At 41.9% G+C, this 24,740-nt stretch overlaps 2 protein-coding genes across 2 annotated transcripts in view; both read left to right on the top strand.

Annotated features, from left to right (window-relative positions):
- The window catches only part of LOC310864259 (cullin-3-like), a 42,229-nt gene extending 35,373 nt beyond the window's left edge, over positions 1–6,856 (top strand). The window contains exon 16 of the mRNA XM_083772880.1: positions 4,145–6,856. Coding sequence (XP_083629006.1) covers positions 4,145–4,276 — 132 coding nt within the window. The 3' untranslated portion in view covers positions 4,277–6,856. The remainder of the gene's footprint in view (positions 1–4,144) is intronic.
- Positions 6,857–12,406: 5,550 nt separating this feature from the next.
- rsf1a (remodeling and spacing factor 1a) overlaps positions 12,407–24,740 on the top strand; it is a 35,382-nt gene continuing 23,048 nt past the window's right edge. Inside the window, exons 1-3 of the mRNA XM_083772511.1 lie at positions 12,407–12,764; positions 15,187–15,278; positions 22,852–22,944. Of these exons, the coding sequence (XP_083628637.1) occupies positions 12,569–12,764; positions 15,187–15,278; positions 22,852–22,944 (381 nt within the window). The 5' untranslated portion in view covers positions 12,407–12,568. The remainder of the gene's footprint in view (positions 12,765–15,186; positions 15,279–22,851; positions 22,945–24,740) is intronic.

Raw genomic sequence — 24,740 nt, 5'->3', positions numbered from 1 at the left:
CACAGAGGAAATCAGACAACCCTCAAAAAACTTCTCGATAAACTTGCCCATAGCACTTTATGGCTCAAAATAGATGGTTTCTAGCAGGGAACATAGCACTTTATGGCTCATTGCACTGAAATGGCACACCTGCGTGGCAAAAGTTCACGAATCCGCGTGACAGGTTAGGCCTCTCTGTAAACTATATAGATAGACCGATTCCGTAGCGGGTCTCATGGTCGCAGCCTACGTATTTCCTGTAGGCGGACTCGACGTAGCTGCGGGGGTAAAACCCTCAACAGGCGCACCTCTTCCACTACAGTGAACGGCAGAGTGACTGATATTAGTTTGCCTCAAACTTTACTCCTTTACCTGCTTTTTTACTAACACTAACATTACAAAGATGCCCAGAACATCGAGATGAACCTGTGTAGTTTATGGCTGCTCCAACAGTAGTGGCAACATAAAAAAAAAAAAAAAAAAACTGAATGTCTAATATCCACCGCGGTGGTGGACACCAGAGCCATTGAGTAATGGTTGAGACAAAGCAGTGAAAGATACATAACGCAAGTGTTACCCAATACCAAATATTTCTGTTTTATTAACACAAGGCTGCTGTACTTTATACCTCATACTTTAAATGCTTAGTATGAGGTATAAAATACAGCAGCCTTGTGTTCATAAAACAGAAAGATTGGGTATTGGGTAAGACTGAAATTATGTATCTTTCAGGACCCTTCACTGCTTTGTCTCAACCATTACTCAATGGCTCTGGTCTCAGCCACCACGGTGGATATTTTGACATTCCGTTTTTTTTATTTTTTATGTTGCCACTACTGTTGGAGCAGCCATAAACTACACAGGTTCATCGCGATGTTCTGGGCATCTTTGTAATGTTAGTGTTAGTAAAAAAGCAGGTAAAGTAGTAAAGTTTGAGGCAAACTAACATCAGTCACTCTGCCGTTCACTGTAGTGGAAGAGGTGCGCCTGGTGAGGGTTTTACTCCCGCAGCTATGTCGAGTCCGCCTACAGGAAATGCGTAGGCTGCGACCATGAGACCCGCTACGGAATCGGTCTATATAGACAGGAGATATTCAACCAATCCATTACCACAGTGAACAGCCCGACACTTAGTACAAAAACACTCACGTGTAGTTTGTAATCTGTTCCGCCCTGTAAACACTGGACTTTAAGAAGGCTATTTCACACAAGTCTCTATAGTTCACAAATCAGCAAGGCATACGGGAGTGAAGAGATGGCGAGCCTCAAAACTCAATCCCCCAGCGCGACTGGTATGTCAAAGACATCGTATCCTTAAATGGCTCTTATAGGCATTAGTTGCCTATAGCCGGAAAGTCAGGAAAAAAGAAATAGAAACATCCTAAAAGATGAATAAATGCCGGTATGAAAATGTTAAAATAAAAAATGAAAGTGGGCTCTATAATAAATCTCCCTCCTATAGTTAAAAGAGAGGAGAATGTATTAAAACAATAATAATGATAAACCATTCTCACAAACATCTCAGACGGCGCATGTCATATTCAAGATAGAGGGAGGGCCGTCAAAGAGAGAGATAGAGAGAGAGATATCAAAGAACAGTATGACCTGTTCACTTTGGAAAATGGTGAAATGATCCTTTAAGGGGTAAACATTCTAAAGGGAGAATAACTTAAGAGTTTACTCTGTTGAATAATGAATGGTCATGGTCATGATAAAGTAAGTATCCTGTTAATCCTCTACTGTTCCGGAGAGCAGAAAATATAATGGACAGAATAAGAGGTGGCCCAAGCAGTGTACCCCAGCAGCTAACTGAAGCACAAAGCTCTGCCACTCATAGTATGAAGTTAGGAGAGAGGTATAGCAAAACTAGGTATAGGACATGGTACCTGTCCTGAAAACGTAAGTATGATATAGGATATAGAATAGTGACCATTCGTTAGCACAACATAAAAGTATTAATAATGTTGAATGTTAAAACAACAAACAATTTGGTTTGACAATACTAGGTACTCAACAATTTAAACCCACACATCACCTCAGATACAGCAGGGCATACACACACACACACGTGCACTAAGACTGGGAGGGAGAAACATGCACGCACACACACACGCACGCACACTAAGACTGCATCTGAAATACATTACAAAGTTAGCACGCACGCACGCACGCACACGTACACATACATTCCAAAGGAAGCAGGCACGCACACACACTAACACTACCGGGAGTGAAATGGGAGACAAAAACAACTGGAGATAAGAAAAGCGTAAATCAAAACAGTAGGACAGAGAAAAAATCACCTCAGCTAAGGAGGGGAACGAGAGAAATGAAAATAAATCTTAATAATCAACTAATAATCAACCTCTAGTAAAGAACAGATGTTGCGCTAGAGTAAATAAAAAAATAAATAAAATAAAAATGAAGCCACCTAGCAGCTAAAAGGGGAGAGGGGACAGACGTCATATCTGACGTGGCCATGATAGCCCCGTCACATATGATTCTGCTTTTATTTACTAAAGACGTAAATAATTTCCATGATGTAAAATACTATGCAGCACATTTTCTCTGTAAATCGATTCCTACCTTGTATCGTTGTTCTCGTCGAGGGAGTCTGGAAAGCAGTCACGGCTAAAAATAAATAAAACTGTCGACCGAGGCAACAAAAAATGTCTAATTAAAATCTGGCAGGTTCTTTGATTCTGTCGCCCTGACAGTGATAACACTTAAATGCAGGGTTTAGAATCCGGCCTCGAATACGACCAAATGATGGATAATAAAAAATAGGATCCATCTTTAATAATGATAGCTTTGAAAGGACTGTATAATTTGTAAAGACATACTGTAAATTCTATAACTTCAAATAACCCAGCAGGGAGCAATTAAATACTGTGCTGTATTTACCTTGAAAATGAGTGAATAGCCCTTTAAATGACCTTCACTGTACCAAAAATTAGAAACATACCTTAAAAAAAAATTGGAGGCAGGATGAAATAAAGTTCGGAAAGAGCTTAAGGTTTAACAATTATTTTAGTCGGTATAAAGTCAATTTACATAGAGAATGTGCTACAGGTTCAGAATAATAGTATTTACAATCATAATTTAGAATAATCAATTGTTGATTCCAAATGAATCACCGAAGCTGAACTCCGGAACTGAACTGAACTGAACTTCACAGTATTGTTCCAGGCTAAATACTGCAGATCACGTCAGATTTGTTGATATCAAGTTCATTGGCTGGAGATGTTTCATGTCCGCAATGTCAGATGACAAAACCAGTGTTGGCAATCTCTCATTAGTCCAACGCCTAGATGATGATGGCGCTCATGTCCTCTGTCCCGCACAGAGATGCCCATTGAAGCCTGGAGAGCGCCTAGGCAAGCGTTGCGAGGCAACCTGTAGATAACTTCTTTCCCTGCACCAAGTTACTAGGCCAACGTCAAACTAGACTGATAACACAGCAGCTGCATATCAAATTAAAAACAGCGCCTACAGTATTGAACGTTTGTGGCTGAAGGCAGACCCCATGGAGACTGAATAAGGAGTCAACACGATCTTAAATGGGACAGATGAAAACGTATTTTGACCATAAACATATGAATGACATGACATTATAGATGATAAGGAGAACAACAGGCAGTAGGTTAAGAGTAAAATGATGATCTGGAGCATAAGGTGACAATTATGAATCCGGCCTGGGTCAAAGTTCAGGAGAATATGAGACCTTGACCACTGGACATTAGTTTGTAAACAGACGAGACCCTTTTTATCCATCAGTAACTATTTAGCAAAAATAAATACATAACAATCTGTGTGAAACATGTGGTTAGTTCAGGTTTTTTAAGGGATATAAAAAAGTAAACAGTGATTCTCTGGCAAATACATAGACATTATATTTGACCTGTGCTGACCTGAGACGTTGCAAGGATTTAAAGTTTAAAAACGTCTCATCTGGTTACTTCTGTCCTGTCCTGTCGGTGTTGGGCAGAAACCTTTGAAAGCATCGAAAGTAGCATATCGAGTTTGCAGATCTGCTACTTTTGCAATAAAAAAAAAAAGTGTAGACTGAAAAGTAACAGTTTCGACAGACAGACAGACGATGTAATACAAATGCTGAAAAGAGTGACTATAAAGGTTCTGATGGCCGTTTGCTGTTCCTCTCCAGGTCACCCAGCAGCTGAAATCACGATTCCTCCCCAGTCCCGTAGTCATCAAGAAACGCATCGAAGGACTCATTGAGAGGGAATATCTGGCGCGGACGGCGGAGGACCGCAAAATATACACTTACGTAGCATAAAGAAAAACGACGAGTTGAATTCCATTGATTACCAAGTCCAGAGAAAAACCTCGAGAGCCTTTTCTTGGACTGCAATGCGTTTTGAAAGAACTTTTGATGGTCATGTGATTCCGGGAATACACTGGGAAGCTTTTTCTTCCATAAACGTGTAAGAGAGAGAGAGAGAGAGAGAGAGAGAGAAAAGAGAGTTGCGTTCAAAAGGCGGGGAAGGATTCTAGCGACGTTAGATTTCTTCCGCCCGCGTTGAGCTGGAACGGACGGGGATCTAGCTTTGTTACAGATTCATGTTTCTAACGTTGCCTTCGGAGTGTGTGTCGAGTGCGTTACAGCTCATTTGGCGTTCCATCCTAGGAGGTGAACGAAGAGAGAGCAAAAACCAGACAAAAAAATGTTACTATAAGACCGAGAGCACCTTCGAGGAGACCGAGATAATATTTGAAATTGATCCCCGGTTTTAAGTGTTGATGTAAATGTGTTCCGTTTGTTGTTTTGTGGCACCATGATGGCTGTATACAGGTTGTCATACACAGTTGGCCTTTTTGTCTCCCTGGGGTTTTTTAAGAAGAATAAGGTATGGGGTCTCCTATATTAGGCAGTTTTAACCACTAAAAGCCCTATATAATTTGTCCTACGACAAATTGCGGAGAAATGGCACATCTATAAGCATACCACGCGATGCGGTGTAAACTTGTAGAGTGACTATTTTTGAGAATTATTAGATTTTTTCTTTTTTGCCTATTTATGACATGCCCAAAATAGGGCTCAAGTGGTTTTATTGTAAGTTCTTGGGAACAGGAGGTGTGGGGTGTGTAAGGTTTTAGGGCTCTTGTTTTCGTCCATGCTAAAGCCCTTATCCCTAAACTACTTTGCTGGTTTTCCTCTCTTCTATTTTTTTTTACTATTTTGAAAAACATTTTTGAATAGTTAAAATAGCCAATTTACATCGACACCTTGTGAGCCTGTAGATTGGCTTTTTTAACTGTTCAAAAATGTTTTACAAAATAGTGAATAGTAAACCCCTCATCCCTAAACTACTTTGCCTTTTTTTACTATTTAGATTTTTTTTAATAGTTAAAATGGCCAATCTTACAAGCTCACAACGTGTCAATGTAGATTGAACTATTCAAAAATGTTTTTCAAAATAGTAAAAAAAAAAAAAAGGCAAGGAAGTTTAGGGATAAGACGTTTAGCATGGAGGAAATTAGAGCCCTTAGTATCTGGCAAGACAAACCACGTGCATCTCATGCAGGCTATGATGTGATGCCACATCCAGAGGTCCGGATGGCCCAGGTCCATGATGATGATGATGATGGTAGGTAGGGTTTGTTGACGGCATGCTTTCCTGTTGTGGATGGGTTTGGGCTGACATAATGCTCTGTAAAATGGTGTTTTTGGTCTATCACAGTGGTTTTCAACCAGTGGTCCGTCCCGGGGACCACCAGTGGTCCTTGAGGGGGTTCCGGGTGGTCCCCACTCCCCATGCAGCTAAATGTTGGGAGAGTTGGTAACCAAATGGACCCTTATCAGCGCTTGAGAGTATCGCATGAAACTAAATGAACCCGTACAGGTCCATTTGGTTTTATTTTATACTACCAAGAGTTAAATTATTCTTATACATCTGCATTACTTAATTTACAAGAAGCCCACACAATTAGAGAATGTAGAATAATTGTTATGTTGATCAATGTTTGCCTGTCATCTCTCCTAATGGTACCAACATCAATACAGCATGGAATAGAGTACCGGAGTACCGGAGTCCGGACGTCACTCGCTCATCCCCATGGGAGTTTTTCTCTATGGAGAATAACATGGGGTCATCTTAAAATCCTCATGTAAGAATGTTGGTCCAAAAATAAACAAACCGCGATATTGTCGTGGAGGTGCCTCTGTATTGTTAATGGCAGTCAGTCCATCATAGTCTGTTTCTAGCGAAAATGTAACTAATTCAGCAGCAGTAACATTAGCGTTTTCTCAGTCAGTTGATTCTTCATATCCATATGAGTGAAACGGCTGGGTTGATTTGCTTATTTTTCAATCACAGTTCTTATATGAGGCGATCTGAAATCCCCCCCTATGGGGATTACAATGCAAATAAAAAGTACATGAACCCGTGGACTTAGCGCCCTCTACCCATATTGACGTCAGACTTCGGTGCTCTATTGTAGACAAAATAATATACAAACGACAACATATTATTTCGTTTTGGGTCTGCAAGGTTAAATGTCATCCAGTGGTGGTCCACGGCTCAAACGCTGGATAAATAATGGGCTTTGATATGAAAAAGGTTGAAAACCACTGTTGTATCATGTTTTTTTTTCTGTTCTGGCATAAAGCAGTGTTGGATCAACGACCCAGACCATGTCTCCTCTACTTGAGCGAAAGGGTTCGTCCCAGTGCATGTTTTTGTCCCTTTTTTTATTTTATTTTTTCATTCTCCAGCTACATTCGGAATGGATTGAACCGATCAAAGCTCCATGTTCTAATGTGTACAAATTGTAAAATAATTGTTATCGTACTCACTGCTACGGTGGATTGTACAGGGCCTTGTTTTCATCATATTAAATGTAGAATAAATGAAAAGCGTGCATTCCTTTTTCTTTTCTTTTCTTTCTTTTTTTTAACTTAAGACCACAGGAAGAGATCGGCAAATCTCTGTGTAATACTTACCTCTGACATAATTCAATCCTAAGGCGACATCCTCCACGCTGCCTCCCCTGTAACTTACTGTAAGTAACGAGAAATGGTGCAACACCAGCTTGTGAAACCAATGTCGCAACCCAATCATCAAATCCTAAATTATGCAAATGATATGGGATCTGTGCTTCTGATATGCAGACCTCTGGGTCCAATTTGGAGGTTTCATTATGAATTTGTTTTGCTGAATCTGATTCACTTTGTGGTATATAAATATAAATGGTGCATTCCATTCACACACATTAATTTGATGGCGGCGGAAACCATGCAAGGCACCAACCTGCACATCGGGACCAATTGGGGGTTCAAACTTCAGTCTTGCTCAAGGACACTTCGACACTAACTCTGGAGTTGCCCGGGATCGAACCGTGAACCTCAGTCGCTCTGTTGAGAGTAAGGCCCCTTCCACACAGATTACATTTCATTCGCACTTCACAGTTAAAACGAACAGACACTTCTCTGTGACCGCTGTACACCTACTCTGTTCATCCCTGCCACTCGCGTCTGGCAAGTAGTTTTTTTTTGAAGGGCGCTAGCCCCTCCTATATTCAGGTATAGTTTAGATTCTTGTCCTAACGCAAACATTAAATGCCATTGACAATAAATGTACGATGATAAGAGAGCCCCTCACTTCACATGGGTGTGATTATTTTCTTTTGAGGGGTGCAACATCCGGCTTTCAGAAATGACATGTGGCAGGCTGGCAGCCAAGTCTATGCCCTTTTGGACAGCTTTGTGCATGTGTTTGTGTGTACCCCCATAGCGATGATTTGATTGGCTGAGCACGGAATGTGAGGATACACTCAGCCTGGGCACACTTGAACTTCCATGAGCGGACAGAAGAAGCTGTGTTTTGCGTCATTTCCGTTTTTTTTAGACCGCTGGTGGATGGAAAAGAAGCTCCACCCACGCGGCAGAATGCTGCTGGGGCAAGCTTTTCCGGGAATCTGGCCGACGCGGCAATCTGCTGCGTGGGTGGAGCTTCATTTCCATCCACCAGCTGTCTAACTCTAAAATGCCGGAAGAGACCCCGGATGTGCCCATACCCAAAAGTGAGGGCGACAATTGTGATTGGCCAGAGTGTGATGATGTATATGATGATGAGAGCGGCCCTCACTTCACACGAGTGATCTTTTCATATCCGTTAAAACTGGTTTGGCTTTTCACAATCAGAATGATCAGAATCAAATATTTAAAAAAAGAAATAAGTGTGAACCCATAGCTATGTAGGTATTTGACAAGAAAGTCAAATACGTCAGGTCGTCTCGTTGAGTTCATTTAAAAGGTTTTATTTTGCTTGCAGGATGGATAAAGTAAGACATAAAAGCCGGGTACTTAAACTGTAACTTAAACAATAAACTGTTGCTACAAATTAAATCATAACTGAAAAACTAACAAAACACGCACGGTTGAAAAACTGTGTGGCTTCCCTGTGACGTTTCCCAAATTCCCTGCTGCCGTGCACCTGTGACACATACAAGTACAAGTAGGCTGTGCCTGTGATTGACTGAACCCGCCTATGCCCAGGTTGTCATAGCAACTTCACAACAAATTAACCACAGAATAAAATGATCAAATTGGCTACAACACTCCGGCCCCTAATTGTTACTGTATGAAAACATAACAATTCAACAAATACAAAACATTGTAGCCAAATAAATAGTCCACGTCAGTGTTCAATGTTCGTGTAGTTCATAATGTTCGTGTATGTATGTGTGTATCCAATAGGGTTGGTAACCCCAGTAGCAGAGAATGGGTTTCAGTCTTTAGTCTTCATGTGATCGGTCACTCCAGGATGTTGTACTTGGTCCAGACTTTCACCGAGCGCACAAGTCCATGTCTGTCAGGAAAGGTCTGCAGGACCTTGCCCAACAGCCAGGATCCACGAGGCACATTTGAGTCAGCTACCATGACGACGTCTCCTGCGACAAAGTTCCCTTGTTTCAGCACTGGATCAAGTTGGTGAGTGTGACTGCTTTTCCTCGCTCCAGATGTTCCTCTTTTTAAAGCAGTGATTTCATCACAAACCTTGTCCATTAGGCAGTACTGAATGATGGCACTTTCAGCTGTGTCAATATCTTCAGGACATAAGGTGTGACCACCCATTGTGGCCCTGAACCTCTTCATGTCCTCTTCTGCTTTGTTCTTATGTTGAGTTGTCTCAAATCCGGTGCTGGAAAGAGAAGCTTGCATTTCTTTTCGTTTTTGACTCAACAGCTGCAATGCCTTCCTCAGCTGGAGAAAACACACGACTGAGGACTTAAGCCTTTTCCACAAAGAGAATATAGAATATAGAAAATATAGAAATATAGAAAATAGACCATTCCTCTTCACTTTTGGAAAGAAACTCCGGGCCATGGATCAATCTACTGCAAGTGAGATGGTGTTCAAATTTCACCCCATGAGAGGCCTCGTCAGCTGGATTCCCTTTTGTGTCAACGTACCTCCCTTGTGAGATGTCTCTAGCTTCTCCTATAGCAAGGACCCTTTGCTCAGCGGGGTGGTGGTAGTTGGGCATGACAACATTGTCCTCTAAAAGGCAACTTCAAGCAGGAATGTTCGTTCTTGAGTGTCAGCAATGTGCATGGGCTTGCAATATTGTGTGGGCATTGGTTGCTTGTCCTCTGTCGATTTCTCACTGAAGTCATGATTGTCTTGCTTCATCTGCAATTCCTCTATCCGAGCCATGGATATGTTGTTGGCTGTGATTCCGGCCAATCAGCATTTGCGTCCTCACCTTTGTCTTGCAATGTTTGTTTAAGTTACATGAACACTCAAAATTGTCCATTCATTGTCAATTGGATTTACTGTTTTTGTAGGACAAAGTTTGTGTTGGCACATACACCAAAAGCTGGACATATCTCCCTCAAAAATCACACCTGTGTGAAGTGAGGGGTGCTCTTATCTTCATACATGATCACATTCCGGCCAATGACAATTGTCATCCTCACTTTTCTGTTCTCAATTTTTAATCTCAAATCCAATCCGGCTACTCCCTGTGGCACAATCGTTATGCAATGCTCAACCAATGGCACATCTCCCACCCAATCACGCCGGCCAATCACAATTAGCGCCTCACTTTTCCGTCTACACTTTTCAAAGTTTGTCTTCAATGATTGTCATTTTTGAGGAGCACCCCTCAAAATGATGTAAATCATGCCTTTTCGGCGACATACTCTGCAATTTTTTTTTAAATCATGCCTTTGTGGTTTTCGGCAATATTGTTTTTTAAATCATGCCTTTGTGGTTTTCGGCAATTAAAATATAATGAAAATAATGTATTTTCGACGACATAATATACATACACATGGCGTAGTGTCATCAACACGTCAATAGCTGGGGGGTGGAGTCATGTGGGGGAAAGCGCAAGAGTTCTCCCAACCAGGATAAACAGTGGGGTGTTGGGTTTTGAAACCCAGATGCTTTAAAAGAATACTAATTTAAAAGTAGGCGTCATGGTTTGCCACAGGCACAGACCGTTGTTGCCGCTCGACAACTTAAGGAACGGTAAGACCATGTATTTACTACATGGCTCTTCTTTATTATTCTGTAGCAAAGGCAAAGCCTTTGATATTGCATCATATAGGCCAATATCGTAACTGTCCGAGAGATGATTTATTTTTATTTTTAAAGCTGCGTCACCATTTCCTGCTGTATCAATTATGGTACGATACGATTATCGGCAAGGAATAGGTTACAATTATTGCAATATCAATTAATTGAACCCACCCCTAATTATAAACCACTTGAACCCCAGATTCTATATTCTGGGTGGACAAAAATCTACAAGTCCACAATGCGTCGCAACACTCATTGGTGGCCCTGAACTGTACGCACTCTCCATTTCCCCACGATCGGATTAAAGGTATATTCAGTGATTTCACTTAATTCAAATATCACTTATTTTTTTGTTTTGTTGTGATAATCCTCTCTACTATAGAGTGTGCTGACCATATAAGGAGTTTCTCCCTGTCCCCAGTTAACCCCTGGGGGTCAAAAAACCTTAGGTTTCGTTTTTGGCTCTCTATCCTGATTGGATGAAAGGCTTAGGTCCCAGCCAAAAACGAAACCTAAGGTTTTTTGAGTGAAATCACTGAATATACCTTTAGAATTATAAAAATGTCAGGCATCTGCTAAGGATGCCTCTCGAGCGTCTCCCTAGGGAGGTCCTCGAGCACATCCCACTTAGTGAAAGGAGACCCCCGGGCAGACCAAGGATCAGATGGAGGGATCATACAGTATCTCCAAAATGGTCCGGGAATGCCTCGGCATCCCCCAGAATGAAGTTACTAATGTTGCTCCGGAGAGGGCAGTCTGGAGCTCTCTGGTGGAGCTGTTGCCCCCGCGACCCGACTAGGGATAAGCGGTTGAAGATGGATGGATGGATTAAAATGCTTTTTATTTAACAATACGGAAGAGATGGGTGCTAATATAGCCTCAGCCGGGAGGCGAACCCGGGTTCCCCATTCCACAGGCACAGTACGTTACCAGTCGACTAAAGAGCCATGGCCTGATAGGCAAGTAGTAACGCAGCCACCTATAGGCTACTAATACCCACCGAGCAGATTTGTAACATCCGTGGCCCTGGGGTGAGCTTTATATTTGAAATCTAAACATTTATGTAGATGTTAATGTTGTAAATGGAAAAGGGGCGTAAAACAGGTTGAAGTTCCGCCATGACAGACGAGCGCCATATCGTGAACCATGACTAAATTGTCTAGTATATTTTAATACGTCAACTTTCCGGGGACGAGTGAACCATTGCATTCCAGATATGTCCTTCTGATGGATTTGTCTTGGCTGTCAATATTTCTACCTATCACGTGAAAGTGATTCAAATCAAGAAGACCATTCTGTTTCTCCAAAGCTAAAACCGGATGTGACGTTTATGGGCGTTCCTGTATATCCGTGTGTATGTATGCTCCTCCATAGACATAATAAAGGTAATGACTCACTCGCACTGCTGGCCAATGGAGAGCAACGTCGCCACATGGCGGCCATATTGCTACAGTCAGCTCAGAGCTCACTCACTTGAATAACATTGTGTTGGTGCATGTATTAAATAACCATAACTTGCTCAATTGTCAACCGATTTTAAAACGGGTTGGTATTATAAATGTCAGATTATACTGCACATACTTTTAATGGACTTTCTGCTTAATGTTATACAAAATAACATTAAGCATACTGAATCATAGCCACGTTGATAACATTTGTAACCAAGTTTGTAAATCCGTCCAGATTCCAGCGAGTTAAGAGTATTTTTGTTACAGCTATCAGAGCCATATAATAGAAGAGTTGCGTGAAGTGAAGTGAAGGGAGTTTGCATAACTCTGTCTTACCCGATGGCTCTGACAGCTACCATAGAACATACCAGAAGAGTTGACTGTAGCAAGATGGCCGCCGGCGAGCGACGCCGGAGACCCCGCCTCGTGCCATCCACTCGTACGCGCAATATCTATGCGCCCCCCATGCTATGATGCTGCTAGCGCGCTGAATTGTGGGGCACTTTTAAGCTAGCGTGCCCCCGCTGGTCCTCCCAACTTCACATCATCCTCCTCCTCCTCCCTCGTCCTCCTCTCTCTCACTGGGAGGAAAATGGCTGCTCCGGCGGCGGCGGCGGCAGCGGCTCAGAGCCGGGCAGAGGGAGCCGGACCCGGGCAGCAGCAGCAGCAGCAGCTGTGCCCGAGCTTCGCGGTGGTGTGCTCCTTCATGGAGCGCTACGGGGCGGCGCTGGACCTGCCCGACATGACGTTCCCGCAGATGGAGAGGTATCTGCGGGACACCAATACAGGTGAGGACTGGAGGCGGAGGCCAGGCAGGAGGGCTCTCTCTCTCTCTCTCTCTCTCTCTCTCTGTGTGCGTGTGTGTGTGTGTGTGTGTGTGTGTGTGTGTGTGTGTGTGTGTGTGTGTGTGTGTGTGTGTGTGTGTGTGTGTGTGTGTGTGAGTGACGGTGTGTGTGTGTGAGAGATGGTGAGGGAACTATCAGGGAAGGAAAGAAAGATCAGGGCCGCCTGGAGCCCAGTGAGAGAGAGAGAGAGAGAGAGAGAGGGAGATAGAGACTGAGTCAGAGAGAGAGGAGAGAGAGAGCTGCGACACTTGAAACCTAAGCATAGGGATATCTAGGCAGGAGGCTGTACTGTTATACTGTCTAGCATCACCACCACCACCATCATCATGTGTGTTCTCTTCTGTACACCACACACACACACACACACACACACACACACACACACACACACACACACACACACAGTATCATCAGTGTGCTGTTGTTTCATCGTTTGGGCTTGTATTGTTGTTGACAGTATTGTTGTTGTAGTACTCTCGCGAGGTTTATTATTGTTATTATTATCATTTATTATTTATTTATTATTATTATTATTATAAAAACAGTGGCAGGTCGGCGCATGCGCGGGCTTACAGTCAGTGTAAAAGTTAGCTTGTTGGCTAACTGACGTTAGCCTCGCGTTGTGTTATTACAGAGGAATAAGCATAGCACGCAGTGTGGGCCCCTCCCTCCTCCCCCCCGGCCATGATGCGCTGATAAAGAGTCATGTTTTTAAATAAAGACTAGTTTTTAGGTGTCGTTTTGTTGTTACTTTAGCCTCGTTGTCATTTACAAGCTCTTTAGCTAGCAGACTTGCATTATAGCTTACAGTCGGTAATATCGCGAGAGGTGCTCTTACAGAAAACTATTAAATGCAAATATAATTAACTATATACCATTGGTTCTCAAAGTGGGCGTCCGGGGACCGCCAGGGGTTCCCGAGAGAGTTCCAGGGGGTCCCAGAACCAAATGGACCCTTTTATGGGTCTGCAACTCACATTGATTTTACAGTACACATTGGGGTCCCAGAGATAGAAATGCCATTAAATGGGGGTCCCGTAGCCTATAATGCATGACCGGGGGTCTTTTAAATTTAAATGGTTGAGAATCACTGCTGAGCCATAAAAATCTTCTCTTACGGGGTGGACGGGTGGTACCTGGAATATACTCAAATGTGGGTCCGTGACCGTGGGGCTAATACATTTTAATTTGGGGGTCAGTTTGAGAACCACTGATCTATACAAGCTCGCAACGCATCCCAATGTGAGCTTAGTAGCTCTGTTCTTTTGGGCAAGCTATACCGACTTGTGAATTTCAATTAATCAGACAACATAATGACGTTATCAATCAGTCAAGTTGTAAATGCTACTATACTAACTCTGTTACAGTGTTACTATACCAGTGCTTTCCAAAGTGGGGTCTGGGGAGTTCCAGGGGGTCCCCAGCTACATTATAGTTAGGAACCAAATGGACCCTTATGGGTCTGTAATCAACATTGATTGGCATATCTCTTCAAATGGGGTCCGCGGGCTAATTTTGGGGTCCTTGACATCTGTGCTTACATGAATGTTCCTTAGAGTTCCATTTGATTTTCAAGCATTTTTTGTTCCATGGACCCCTCAGTTTAGTATGCATTAATCCAAGGACCCCTCAGTTTAGTATGCATTAATAGGCCACAGACCAATTAAGATCCCCATAACTCTGTGAGAGTGTACAAACGGAAACCAAATGGGCACGTAAGGGACGGGTGCATTTGGTTCCATTTGCACACTCAGATTTACCAATCATTTAGCTAGCTGGGGACCCCCTGGATCCTCTTCAGGTACCCCTGTGGGGGGCCCCTGGACCATAATTTGAGAACAACCGATTTAGTTAATTTTGTTAAGTTTCAAAAAGTCTGACCTTCACAGACTCTCCACACTGATGAAGGCTGGATAGCCGTTTCAGCTGTCTTTCTGTCTTTTTTTTCTCCTTTATTTTATCACAATCACATTGCTCATTGCACAATTGTACAATTAGTCGATGCTTACAGTGTGTTAGCACAAGTGCTAATTTTCACCACCTGTCCACAGGAGACTTTTCTAAAAATACAGTAGTAGTAGTAAAAAAATAAACAATCAAGTACAAGGAAGGAATATATAATACTTGTATTATTCCTTTCTTGTACTAACAGTAGGCAAGGAGTTCCGGTGTTAAACGGTGTTAAACTGAGCGTTACCGGTAATTTAAAATGTAACTATTTCAAGTAGAACATGACCTGCACTTGTCTGTGCCTCTGAGACATTAGCGTCAAGTTGTCAAGCCCAGTAATGAGTATTCCCAAATGTATGAAATGAAAGCAAACAAATTAAAGGCTAACTCATATTGTTGTCTCCTCTGTCTGCAGTTCCAAAGCCTCTGGTGGAGCTTCACGTGAAGCTGCTTAGAAAGCTGGGGAAGTCCGTCACTCCTGACCGCTGGGAGAAGTACCTGGCCAAGGTGAGTTTGAGTACCAGCTCAGTGGCCTTGTGGCTAGAGTGTCTGCCCCGAGACTGGGAGGTCGGGGTTCGATCGCCGGCCGAGTCATACCGACGACCGACGGTATGTTTTAATGGCGGGAGAACAACGGCGATTCTGGGCGATATAAAGCTCCTAGTGGGCATTCCTGCTGTCATTGCCTATGTCCTCGTGTAGGTGGTATGGAGGGTAAACAAAGCAACACATGAATTTGAATGGCTATCGCCGGACGATGTCCAAAGATAAAATATTGTCATGTTTTCTAGCGATGTTCCTCCGCCCACTTTTTGACTATCGCCTCTTTGCCTGCTATCGCCAGTAGTTGCCGGTTACCATAGACAAATAACACACTAACGCACTGCACTGTCAGTGCAACCCAGTGTCTCCCTGCTTAACACTCAGCATCGAGGGGCTAAGCCAGGGGGAGTTGGGAGCGGGTCGAGTCCGAGGCGAGACCGAGACCATTCCTATAGATAGCTCTATGTGTGTCCCTAGGTCCCTGGCTGTGTCCCTGGCTGGCTGCCTGGGTCTGTCCGTCCGTCCGAGCCAGAAAATAGCGTTTTCAGGCTCGTGTGTATATGTTTTCAATGTAATGAGTCCCGGGATGCAAGGATGGTCTTTTAGATGAGTCCCAGGGACATTTTATGAGTCCCACTTCAACGACGTTAGGAGTCATATTTTGCAATCTTTTACAAATTGCAGCATTTAACCCCCATTTCATTTTATATGGTTATAATGTGGTTATATTCATGTAAAAAACAAAAGAAGAAATAATTATTATAGCTAAAACTAGCAAAAGAAACTAGAATAAAGAAACAGTACAGTAGTACAGTAGTGCATCCCGTGGATGCAAAGGTCGTTGTTTTATTGCGTCCATTAGCTATAAACTGCATTTAGGGATACAAAATGCACCCTATTTTAACCTCTGCACGCGCACGTGCGCGCACACACACACACACAAACTGTATATATGATGATTTCGGGTGTGACAGTACAGTGACAGTACAGTAGAGGGTTTCTCAACCTTTTCGGACGCGGGGCAGCTCGCTGGAACCGGTCCGAGTCAAATTAACCCATTCTGGGGGGGACCCCTTTAGGTGTTTTAAACATTATGTTATACTTTAGCTATTGCAAATAGCAGATCTACAAGCTCATATATCTGTAGATCTGCTATTTTTGAAAAATCGTGAACATGTGGCGCAAATCTTTGAATGTATATTCTTTCAGAGTGCATGTTTTTAACTCAAATCTTTGCTTCTGGGGGGGGGGTTCCTGGAACTACATATTTTCAGATGGGGGTCGGTGGCCAATTACAGTCATCATAATTTTTGGTGTCCTTCAATTGACATGAAATATTGAGCACCACTGATATAGAAACATAGTGTAGGTATTCCAGAAAACTGTCAGACATTTTTGAGTGGTGCAACCACTCCAAGGAACAGCAATGTCCGTGTTCACCTATGTGTCCGTGTGACGTTAATGAGCACGAGTATGACTAGTACCAGTAGGGGCGCTGTTGTGCCAGAAACAGAGAGAGAGAGAGTGCTGCACTGTTGCCTGCTAATGAGAGAGAGAGGGGGGGGGGGGGGGGGGAGTTGAACCACTCAGTTCACACAGGTGTGATTTTTTAAATTTCGACTGGGTTATAAGGGGCGCTACCGAGGCGATACCGCGTCAATGGGAATGTGAACTCGAGACCGGACTACAGTACTACAACACTAGTATGTGTTACAGTAGTTGTGTGACTTACAATTATATAATATTTAAATTATTCATAAAACACATCCCCACAATTATTCATAAAACACTGCTGCAGTATCACATGCTCGTTCAGTTTTTTTTCAAAGCGACCGCCTGCAGTTCTCTGAAAATGGCTTCGTTCTGTCCAACATGGGCTGGTTTCTACACCGCACTGCGCTGTGGATTCTGACAAGCACATTTAGATTGTAGTTTTAGTCACAGGCTCTTCATTCTTTTCATTTAGATTCAGTCACATTTAAGTCACCTGGAATGTCTTTAGTGTTAGTCGAGTTTTAGTCGAGTAAATATCATAAGATTTTAGTCGACTAAATCTACAGTTGATTTAGCCGACTTGATGCGGTCGTAATGACTGATTTTACACACTTGCTGAAAATAGCTGATCTACAAGCTCACAAGCTCAAGTTGTAGATCTGCTATTTTCAGCATGTAACAAAGTGTGAAATGACTTATACTGGATCTCTTGTCTGCTAGTCACTTCCTAACATTTTACTCTAGTTACTTGCGCAAGCAGAGCGCGCAAGTAATGTTTTCGCCCGTTCACCTTCGTTGTGACAGCTGTTCCGCCATTCGACGTTTATGCAGAAAAACAACAAATCTGTGCCTGTGTTGCTGGACCAAATGACCACAAATGACCATATCTCTTACGTCATCATTTAGAGCTAGTCATACATATACTATATACATAATCAGTAAAAATAAAATGGCAAATTGTGCCTGATCTGCTGGGACCAGAGTATGTGGTGTTTATGTGTATGACTAGCTCTTAATGATGACGTAAGAAATATGGTCATTTGTGGTCATTTGCCCCAGCAAACCAGGCACAGATTTGCTGTTTTCTTGCATAAACATCAAATGGCGGAACAGCTGTCACGGTTTTTGGCGCAAAGTAACCACAGTATACCGCTAATCAATTTACAACTACACACTTTATACAGTATAGAGTATAGAGTATATATGTATACTAGGGATGCACCGAAAATTCGGCCACCGAAAATATTCGGCCGAAAAAGGCAAAAGATTTATTTTCGGCCTATTCGGTTTCGGCTCAAATAAGCCGAAAAATATCACCGAATAGTAGTAGTGGTCCTAAAGTTGTGAATCGAACTAAACTGCGGGAAAAACAAAGATGTACAAGCCCAACGCGCTGTGCATTGCGACGGGTAGATAGCTTGTAGATCTGCTACTTTCAGCGCAGGAAGGGCGCATGCTTATGACGCTCATTAACTATGCATCAGCTCAGCAGGCAGCAGCCAGCAGTCACAACACAACACACGAGCAGCAGTCACGGAATGCTTCAATGCACAGGCAGATCCGACACAACTTTATTGCATACATATGTGCTTTCATCCACGCTTCCATAGCCTTTTAAATCTTATTTCCCATCCACGGGCACAAGCAACGTGATATCAGCAGCTCTTCCACCCGATCTGTGGACGGGTGGTGTTCTGTTGACGAGGAAAGCTATAGCTAGCATGGGAGCTAACGTTAGTTTTAACACTATGTACTTTCCATCCGTTCCCCAACACCTCACACTTGCTGCTGCGTTTACACGGGCAGACACAAAGACGAATGGGAATATCATTTGGAGCTTTAACAATGAATGATACTGTATCGTTGCGTCTGCCCATGTTTAATGGTCAGGGTTTCACTGTCCACAACTATAATGCACTTCCCAAAACTCAGAGACATGCCACCACCTATAAATTCAAACCCACCTCTGGAATATTGCTATCTCATTCCACTTTAATTTATTTTATTCCATAGTCTTAGTTTTTCTCTAATAAAGTTGTTTTTATTTGTTTTCTCATGTTCTCCTTGAAAAGTGTCTAAGTACTCAGAGAAGCTTTATATAAATAATATTATCACTATTATTATTACTACTTGTTTTATTGCCTATGCAGAAAAAAAGCTCACTGCTCAGGTCAAATAAGCCTATTGATATGCGATTAAAATGTGATTAATTGAGATTAATTAATCACAAAGCCTCCAATTAATTAGATGTTTTTTTTAATGGACCCATAAGTGTTTATTATTTAAGTTAGGTTTTGCCATAATCATGTCTTTTGCCATAATCAGGTAGCTTTACAACAAATATGTATTCGGCTATTCGGTATTCGGTTTTCGGCCAACTGTTTCCTATATTCGGTATTCGGTTTCGGCCAAGAATTTCCCTTTCGGTGCATCCCTAATGTATACGTATATAGTATATGCCTATATACTATATATATACTATATATATTACTTACGGCATCATTTAGAGCTAGTCATACATATACACACCACGTACTCTGGTCCCAGCAGATCAGGCACAATTTGCTATTTTATTTTTTACTGATTATGTATATAGTATACGTATGACGAAAGAAGTATGGTTTATGCAGAAAAACAACAAATCTGTGCCTGTGTTGCTGGACCAAATGACCACAAATGACCATATCTCTTACGTCATCATTTAGAGCTAGTCATACGTATACTATATACATAATCAGTAAAAATAAAATAGCAAATTGTGCCTGATCTGCTGGGACCAGAGTACGTGGTGTGTATGTGTATGACTAGCTCTTAATGATGACGTAAGAAATATGGTCATTTGTGGTCATTTGCCCCAGCAAACCAGGCACAGATTTGCTGTTTTCTTGCATAAACATCAAATGGCGGAACAGCTGTCACGGTTTTTGGCGCAAAGTAACCACAGTATACCGCTAATCAACTTACAACTACACACTTTATACAGTATAGAGTATATATGTATACGTATATAGTATATGCCTATATACTATATATATTTCTTACGTCATCATTTAGAGCTAGTCATACATATACTATATACATAATCAGTAAAAATAAAATGGCAAATTGTGCCTGATCTGCTGGGACCAGATTACGTGGTGTGTATGTGTATGACTAGCTCTTAATGATGACATAAGAAATATGGTAATTTGTGGTAATTTGGTCCCAGCAAACCAGGCACAGATTTGCTGTTTTCTTGCATAAACATCAAATATATCTACAACGATAAAACAGTATTTCTTATATAGATAGAAACTTGAATCATACTTAATAATACTAGATGTTTATATGTATAAAGTAGGTAGCAAATAGTTACATCTAAACATTAATCATTTAAAACGTTCCTTAGCAGAGATACTGAGATTTGACAGTTTACAGCGGTCGAAAGAACTTGCGCGCTCTGCTTGCGCACTAGTTGGCCATTTATGGCCTACTAGTGTGCAACAAGCAAGTATGCACTCGACAGAGTGCAGTTCTAGTTTTTATTTGTTGACGAAATTGTCAATATATTTAGTCTCAGTTTTAGTTTTAGTCATCATTTAGTTTCCATTTTGTTTCCGTCAGTGAAAAAAGGTAGTCGACGGACATAGTCATAGTATTAGTCGATACACTACACTGTGGTATCTCCTCTGTCTCTTGAGCCAGAAGGCATAACTTAATCCTCTTGGATGTGTTCAACGTATGTACACCACAGTATAAGAAAGAAAATCTGGTTGGTCGGCATATCGTATTATCAAAACAGGTGTCACATTAAGTGAGAAAAAAAGGCTTATGTTTCACTTTTTTTTTATGGGCTCACCTTCCTTTTAAATTAAACAAAAGGCTTTTCTCTGAAAGCGTACTTATAGTAGGATAAGGAGACCACTGACTAGGAAACCACAAGGCATTGGAAAACATTTCCAGAAGGACAGATGATAGTTTAATCGTATTTGGATGCTTTTGGTCTTGTACAGTATGCTCAGTCCCTAATGAGAAGCTTGGCTCCGTTCACTCGCTTTCATATACCGAAGTCAGACACGCTACGTACTGTATTTGATACAGTTGTTGTGTCCAATAAGGCTCGTGATGTGCACTGCAATGTTGATTTGTTTAAATATGACATGTTGCATTTCTCCAACTGTACACTCACTTAAAAAAACATTCAGATGGCAAACCTCAGAAACCACTAACTAGAAATACATCCTATCTCCTGTACACTCTCATCTCCCTCACAGCTTGGCTAGCGTTTCAGTGAAATACAAATGTAACTGGTGAGGTCGCACTCCTGTGTACGGTCTGTAACTTACTACATACATGGGCAACTGGCGGCCTGGGGGCCACATTAACTTAATGTGGCCCTCAGGTTAATATCAGAATACTGATATATATTATTGATTCCAAACATGCAAACATGACCCACTTTAATTACTTCAGTCTATATGATGTAGCTTAATGACTAGTATCAAAATGTTGTTGTATTTTGTTGTCCAATGTAATTATATTTAACTATAACTAAATTCATTTGAATTAAAAAAAAAAAAAGTTACTTTTCAGGATTCCAAATATAGCAAAAACGTATTCAGGATTTGAATTCAAATATCATTTAGGATGTGAAATAAGTGAAGAGAAATGGTCAAATATCATTTCCAAAGTTGGGGATATTAAAAGCAAATTTACACATTACAAAATTATACATAGATTCTACTATACCCCTGTGAAACTGTTTAGGATGGGCTTGGTGGAAGACAAACGGTGTTGGAAATGTAAAGGGGAAGATGGTACATTTTTACATGCATTTTGGGAATGTCCTGTGGTTGTGCCTTTCTGGAAAGAGGTACTGGGGAAACTTGGAGACTGGATGGGGCTAATACTACCAGAATGCCCAAGGTTATGTCTCTTGGGAGATCGCACGGTGCTGCCAAAGGGGGTCACCAAGGCACAACATGCATTGGTGACTGCAGGCCTTATTACTGCAGCTAGGTTGATACTGAGAAACTGGAAGAGCTCTGCTACGCCAGAGATCACAGACTGGACCCAAATTATGACTGAAGCGGCATCCTTTGAATACTCAATTGCCAGGAGGAATAACGTCAAAGGGAAGTTCCATGAGATATGGGACTATTTTTATTTGTACATCAAAGGATTGTTGTAACATTTTGTATTTGTACATTACATATGATATAATCACGAGTGTCAACAACAGAGTGTGGAGGGGTGTTGTCCAGGGGTTTTCTTTTTTTTGACTGCTAGGTGTGTTTTGTTCGTTTGTTTTTTCTTGTCTTTTTCTTTTGTGTAAGTCATGTGGATTTTGTATGCTTTATTTAAAATCATTAAAAAACTTTGATGACAATTTTTTTTTTAATTCAAATATAGCAAAAATAGCTGATCTACAAGCTGTGACGCGTTTTGAGCTTGTAGATCAGCTATTTTTGCTACGACAGAAATATGCAATGTGGCCCTCTGGAGTAGCCTCGGAAACCCAGACGTTTTTATTTCCAGGGAGGAAAAAAAAAGTCTGGGTCCGAGTCCACTTCAATTCGGCATAGAGTAGCGCAAACGTTGATCACTCTCTGCTGATTTCTGATCGCCTGCACCTTTGTTAAATTGACACACACACGCACACATGTACACACACACAGACTCCTCTCTCTCTCTGTCGCTCTAATTAATCAGTTTCATGTCGCGCAGCTGTGTCTAGATTCTCCCGGCGGATCCTGCCGGGAGCTGCCTATGCCATAGAAAGCATAGGTGGACCCCAGGCTACTCTGGAGTGAGTGTGGGAATGTAGACTATAGTGGCCCTCTGGAGTGAGTGTGGAAATATAGTGGCCATCTGGAGTGAGTGTGGGAATATAGACTATAGTGGCCCTCTGGAGTGAGTGCGGGAATATAGTGGCCCTCTGGAGTGAGTGTGGAAATATAGTGGCCCTCTCCATCGTCAAAGTTGCCCACCCCTGCATAGTTGATGGTCATTTATTTAACTTGAATTCATGTCTGTGACTTACTATAAGCATCTTGTCCTCTAGGTATGCCAGGATCTCAACAGCACCTGGGCGTGGGAACTGGAACAAAAAGGCTACCAGGAAATGACCATGGAGTGCAAGTCCACTATCCTCAAGGTACGTCTAGCACAAAACGACACGATATTCCTCTCATTGAAATGGTTAGACAAACTCATTTTAACACATCTCCCTGCGTTGAATTGAAATCGTCAAATCACCATCACTGCAGAGATTTTCACTAACCTTTGGAGACTCGTCCCGTCGCGCATGCACGTCCGTTTCATCAAAATCCACCTTAAAGTGGTGTGATCGTTTGGGGGTGCATCGTTTGTCGTCTTCTTGAAAAATAATCCAAACTGCCGATCAACCACACAGAAGGAAAGAGGAACGCCTGCATTGCCCGCCGACCATAGCCATTAGAATGCATTGGACCTCAGTTTCCCAGAAGCCCTAGCGGGCCAGTGTGCCAACATTTTTCCGGTTACGTCATTGGAACGCGTCACCTATTCCACTGTGTCGGATGGAAACCCCGGCCGAAAATGGATCTATCGGGAATGTCGTGATCCCCAGGGAAGCTGTTCTTTATCAATTAGGTCGGGAATGTCGTGATTAGCAGTCAAACCAACCTACTTTTGGGCCCTGAATAGGCCTGTCACAGTTATTACATAATCGTCTAATCGCAATTATTTCATTGCGATTACTAATCGCCGATTTAGCAATCGTTTCAATGTTGAAAAATGTATTTATATATTAGACTTTATTTATTTTATTTTATTCAAAAATAGCAGAAATGGCAGATCTACAAGCTTACAACACAGCTTGTAGGTCAACTATTTATTTAGTAATTCATGAAAATAACAGATCTACAAGCTCACAACGCGTCTTTTTAGTTTTAGTTTTGTGAGTTTGTAGATCTGCTATTTTCAGCATGCAACCAAGTATAAAAAGACTTGTCTCTTCCTTATACTGGATCTCTTGTCGACTAGTCTCTTCCTAACATTTAGTCTCTAGTTTGTATTTGTTGATGAAATTGCCAATATATTTAGTCTCAGTTTTAGTCATATCACAGCTTAGTTTTCGTCAGTGAAAAAGGGTAGTCGTCGACGGAAAATGTTTTGCTGTACGTTTGGTCGACACGATCAACACTAATGCTATCTCTACTGCTCTCTCTCTCTCTCTCTCTCTCTCTCTCTCTCTCTCTCTCTCTCTCTCTCTCTATCCCGGCTTTCTCCTCCTCTCCTCCCTGTGACATGACGTGTGACGCAGTGTTGATTTCGTCGACTAAAACTAAGACGAAAAATGTTCGTCGACTACCTTTTTCCACTGACGAAAACACAATGTAAAGTAACTAAATGTAAACTAAGCTATGATGACTAAAACTAAGACTAGACTATAATGTTAGGAAGGGACTAGTGGACAAGAGATCAGTATAAGTAATTTTACACTTGGTTGCATGCTGAAAATAGCCGATCTACAAGCTCACAACGCGTCGCAGCGCGAAGCATTGTGAGCTTGTATATCAGCTATTGTCAGCAAGTGTGAAAATGACGTCATTACGATGGCATCAAGGCCCGCCAAAATACATTTTAGTCGACTAAAATCTTATGATATTTAGTCGACTAACACTAAAACTTTCCAGGTGACTAAAATTAAATGAAAACTATTCAAGAGACTATGACTAAAACTAAAATGACTGACATCCAGAGATGCAGTCAAGACAACCATCCCGATCCCGAACACACGGACAGCTGCCCATGCACTCAGAAAAGGCGACTAGAATTACGAAGTCCATCAGCACTTTTATTGCAAAGGATTTACGTTCACATTCGGTCGTGGGGAGCGACGGATGTCCCATTCTGTCATCTTTCTTCTCTTATCCTCCGCGTTGGTAATGGTAACTCGTTCTGTTTTGG

This window comes from Protomyctophum parallelum, assembly GCF_964188405.1.
Source record: "Protomyctophum parallelum genome assembly, chromosome: 9".
NCBI classification, from domain to species: Eukaryota; Metazoa; Chordata; class Actinopteri; order Myctophiformes; family Myctophidae; genus Protomyctophum; species Protomyctophum parallelum.
The sequence above is the reverse complement of the archived record's forward strand: the minus strand, read 5'-3'. Positions and strand labels throughout refer to the sequence as shown.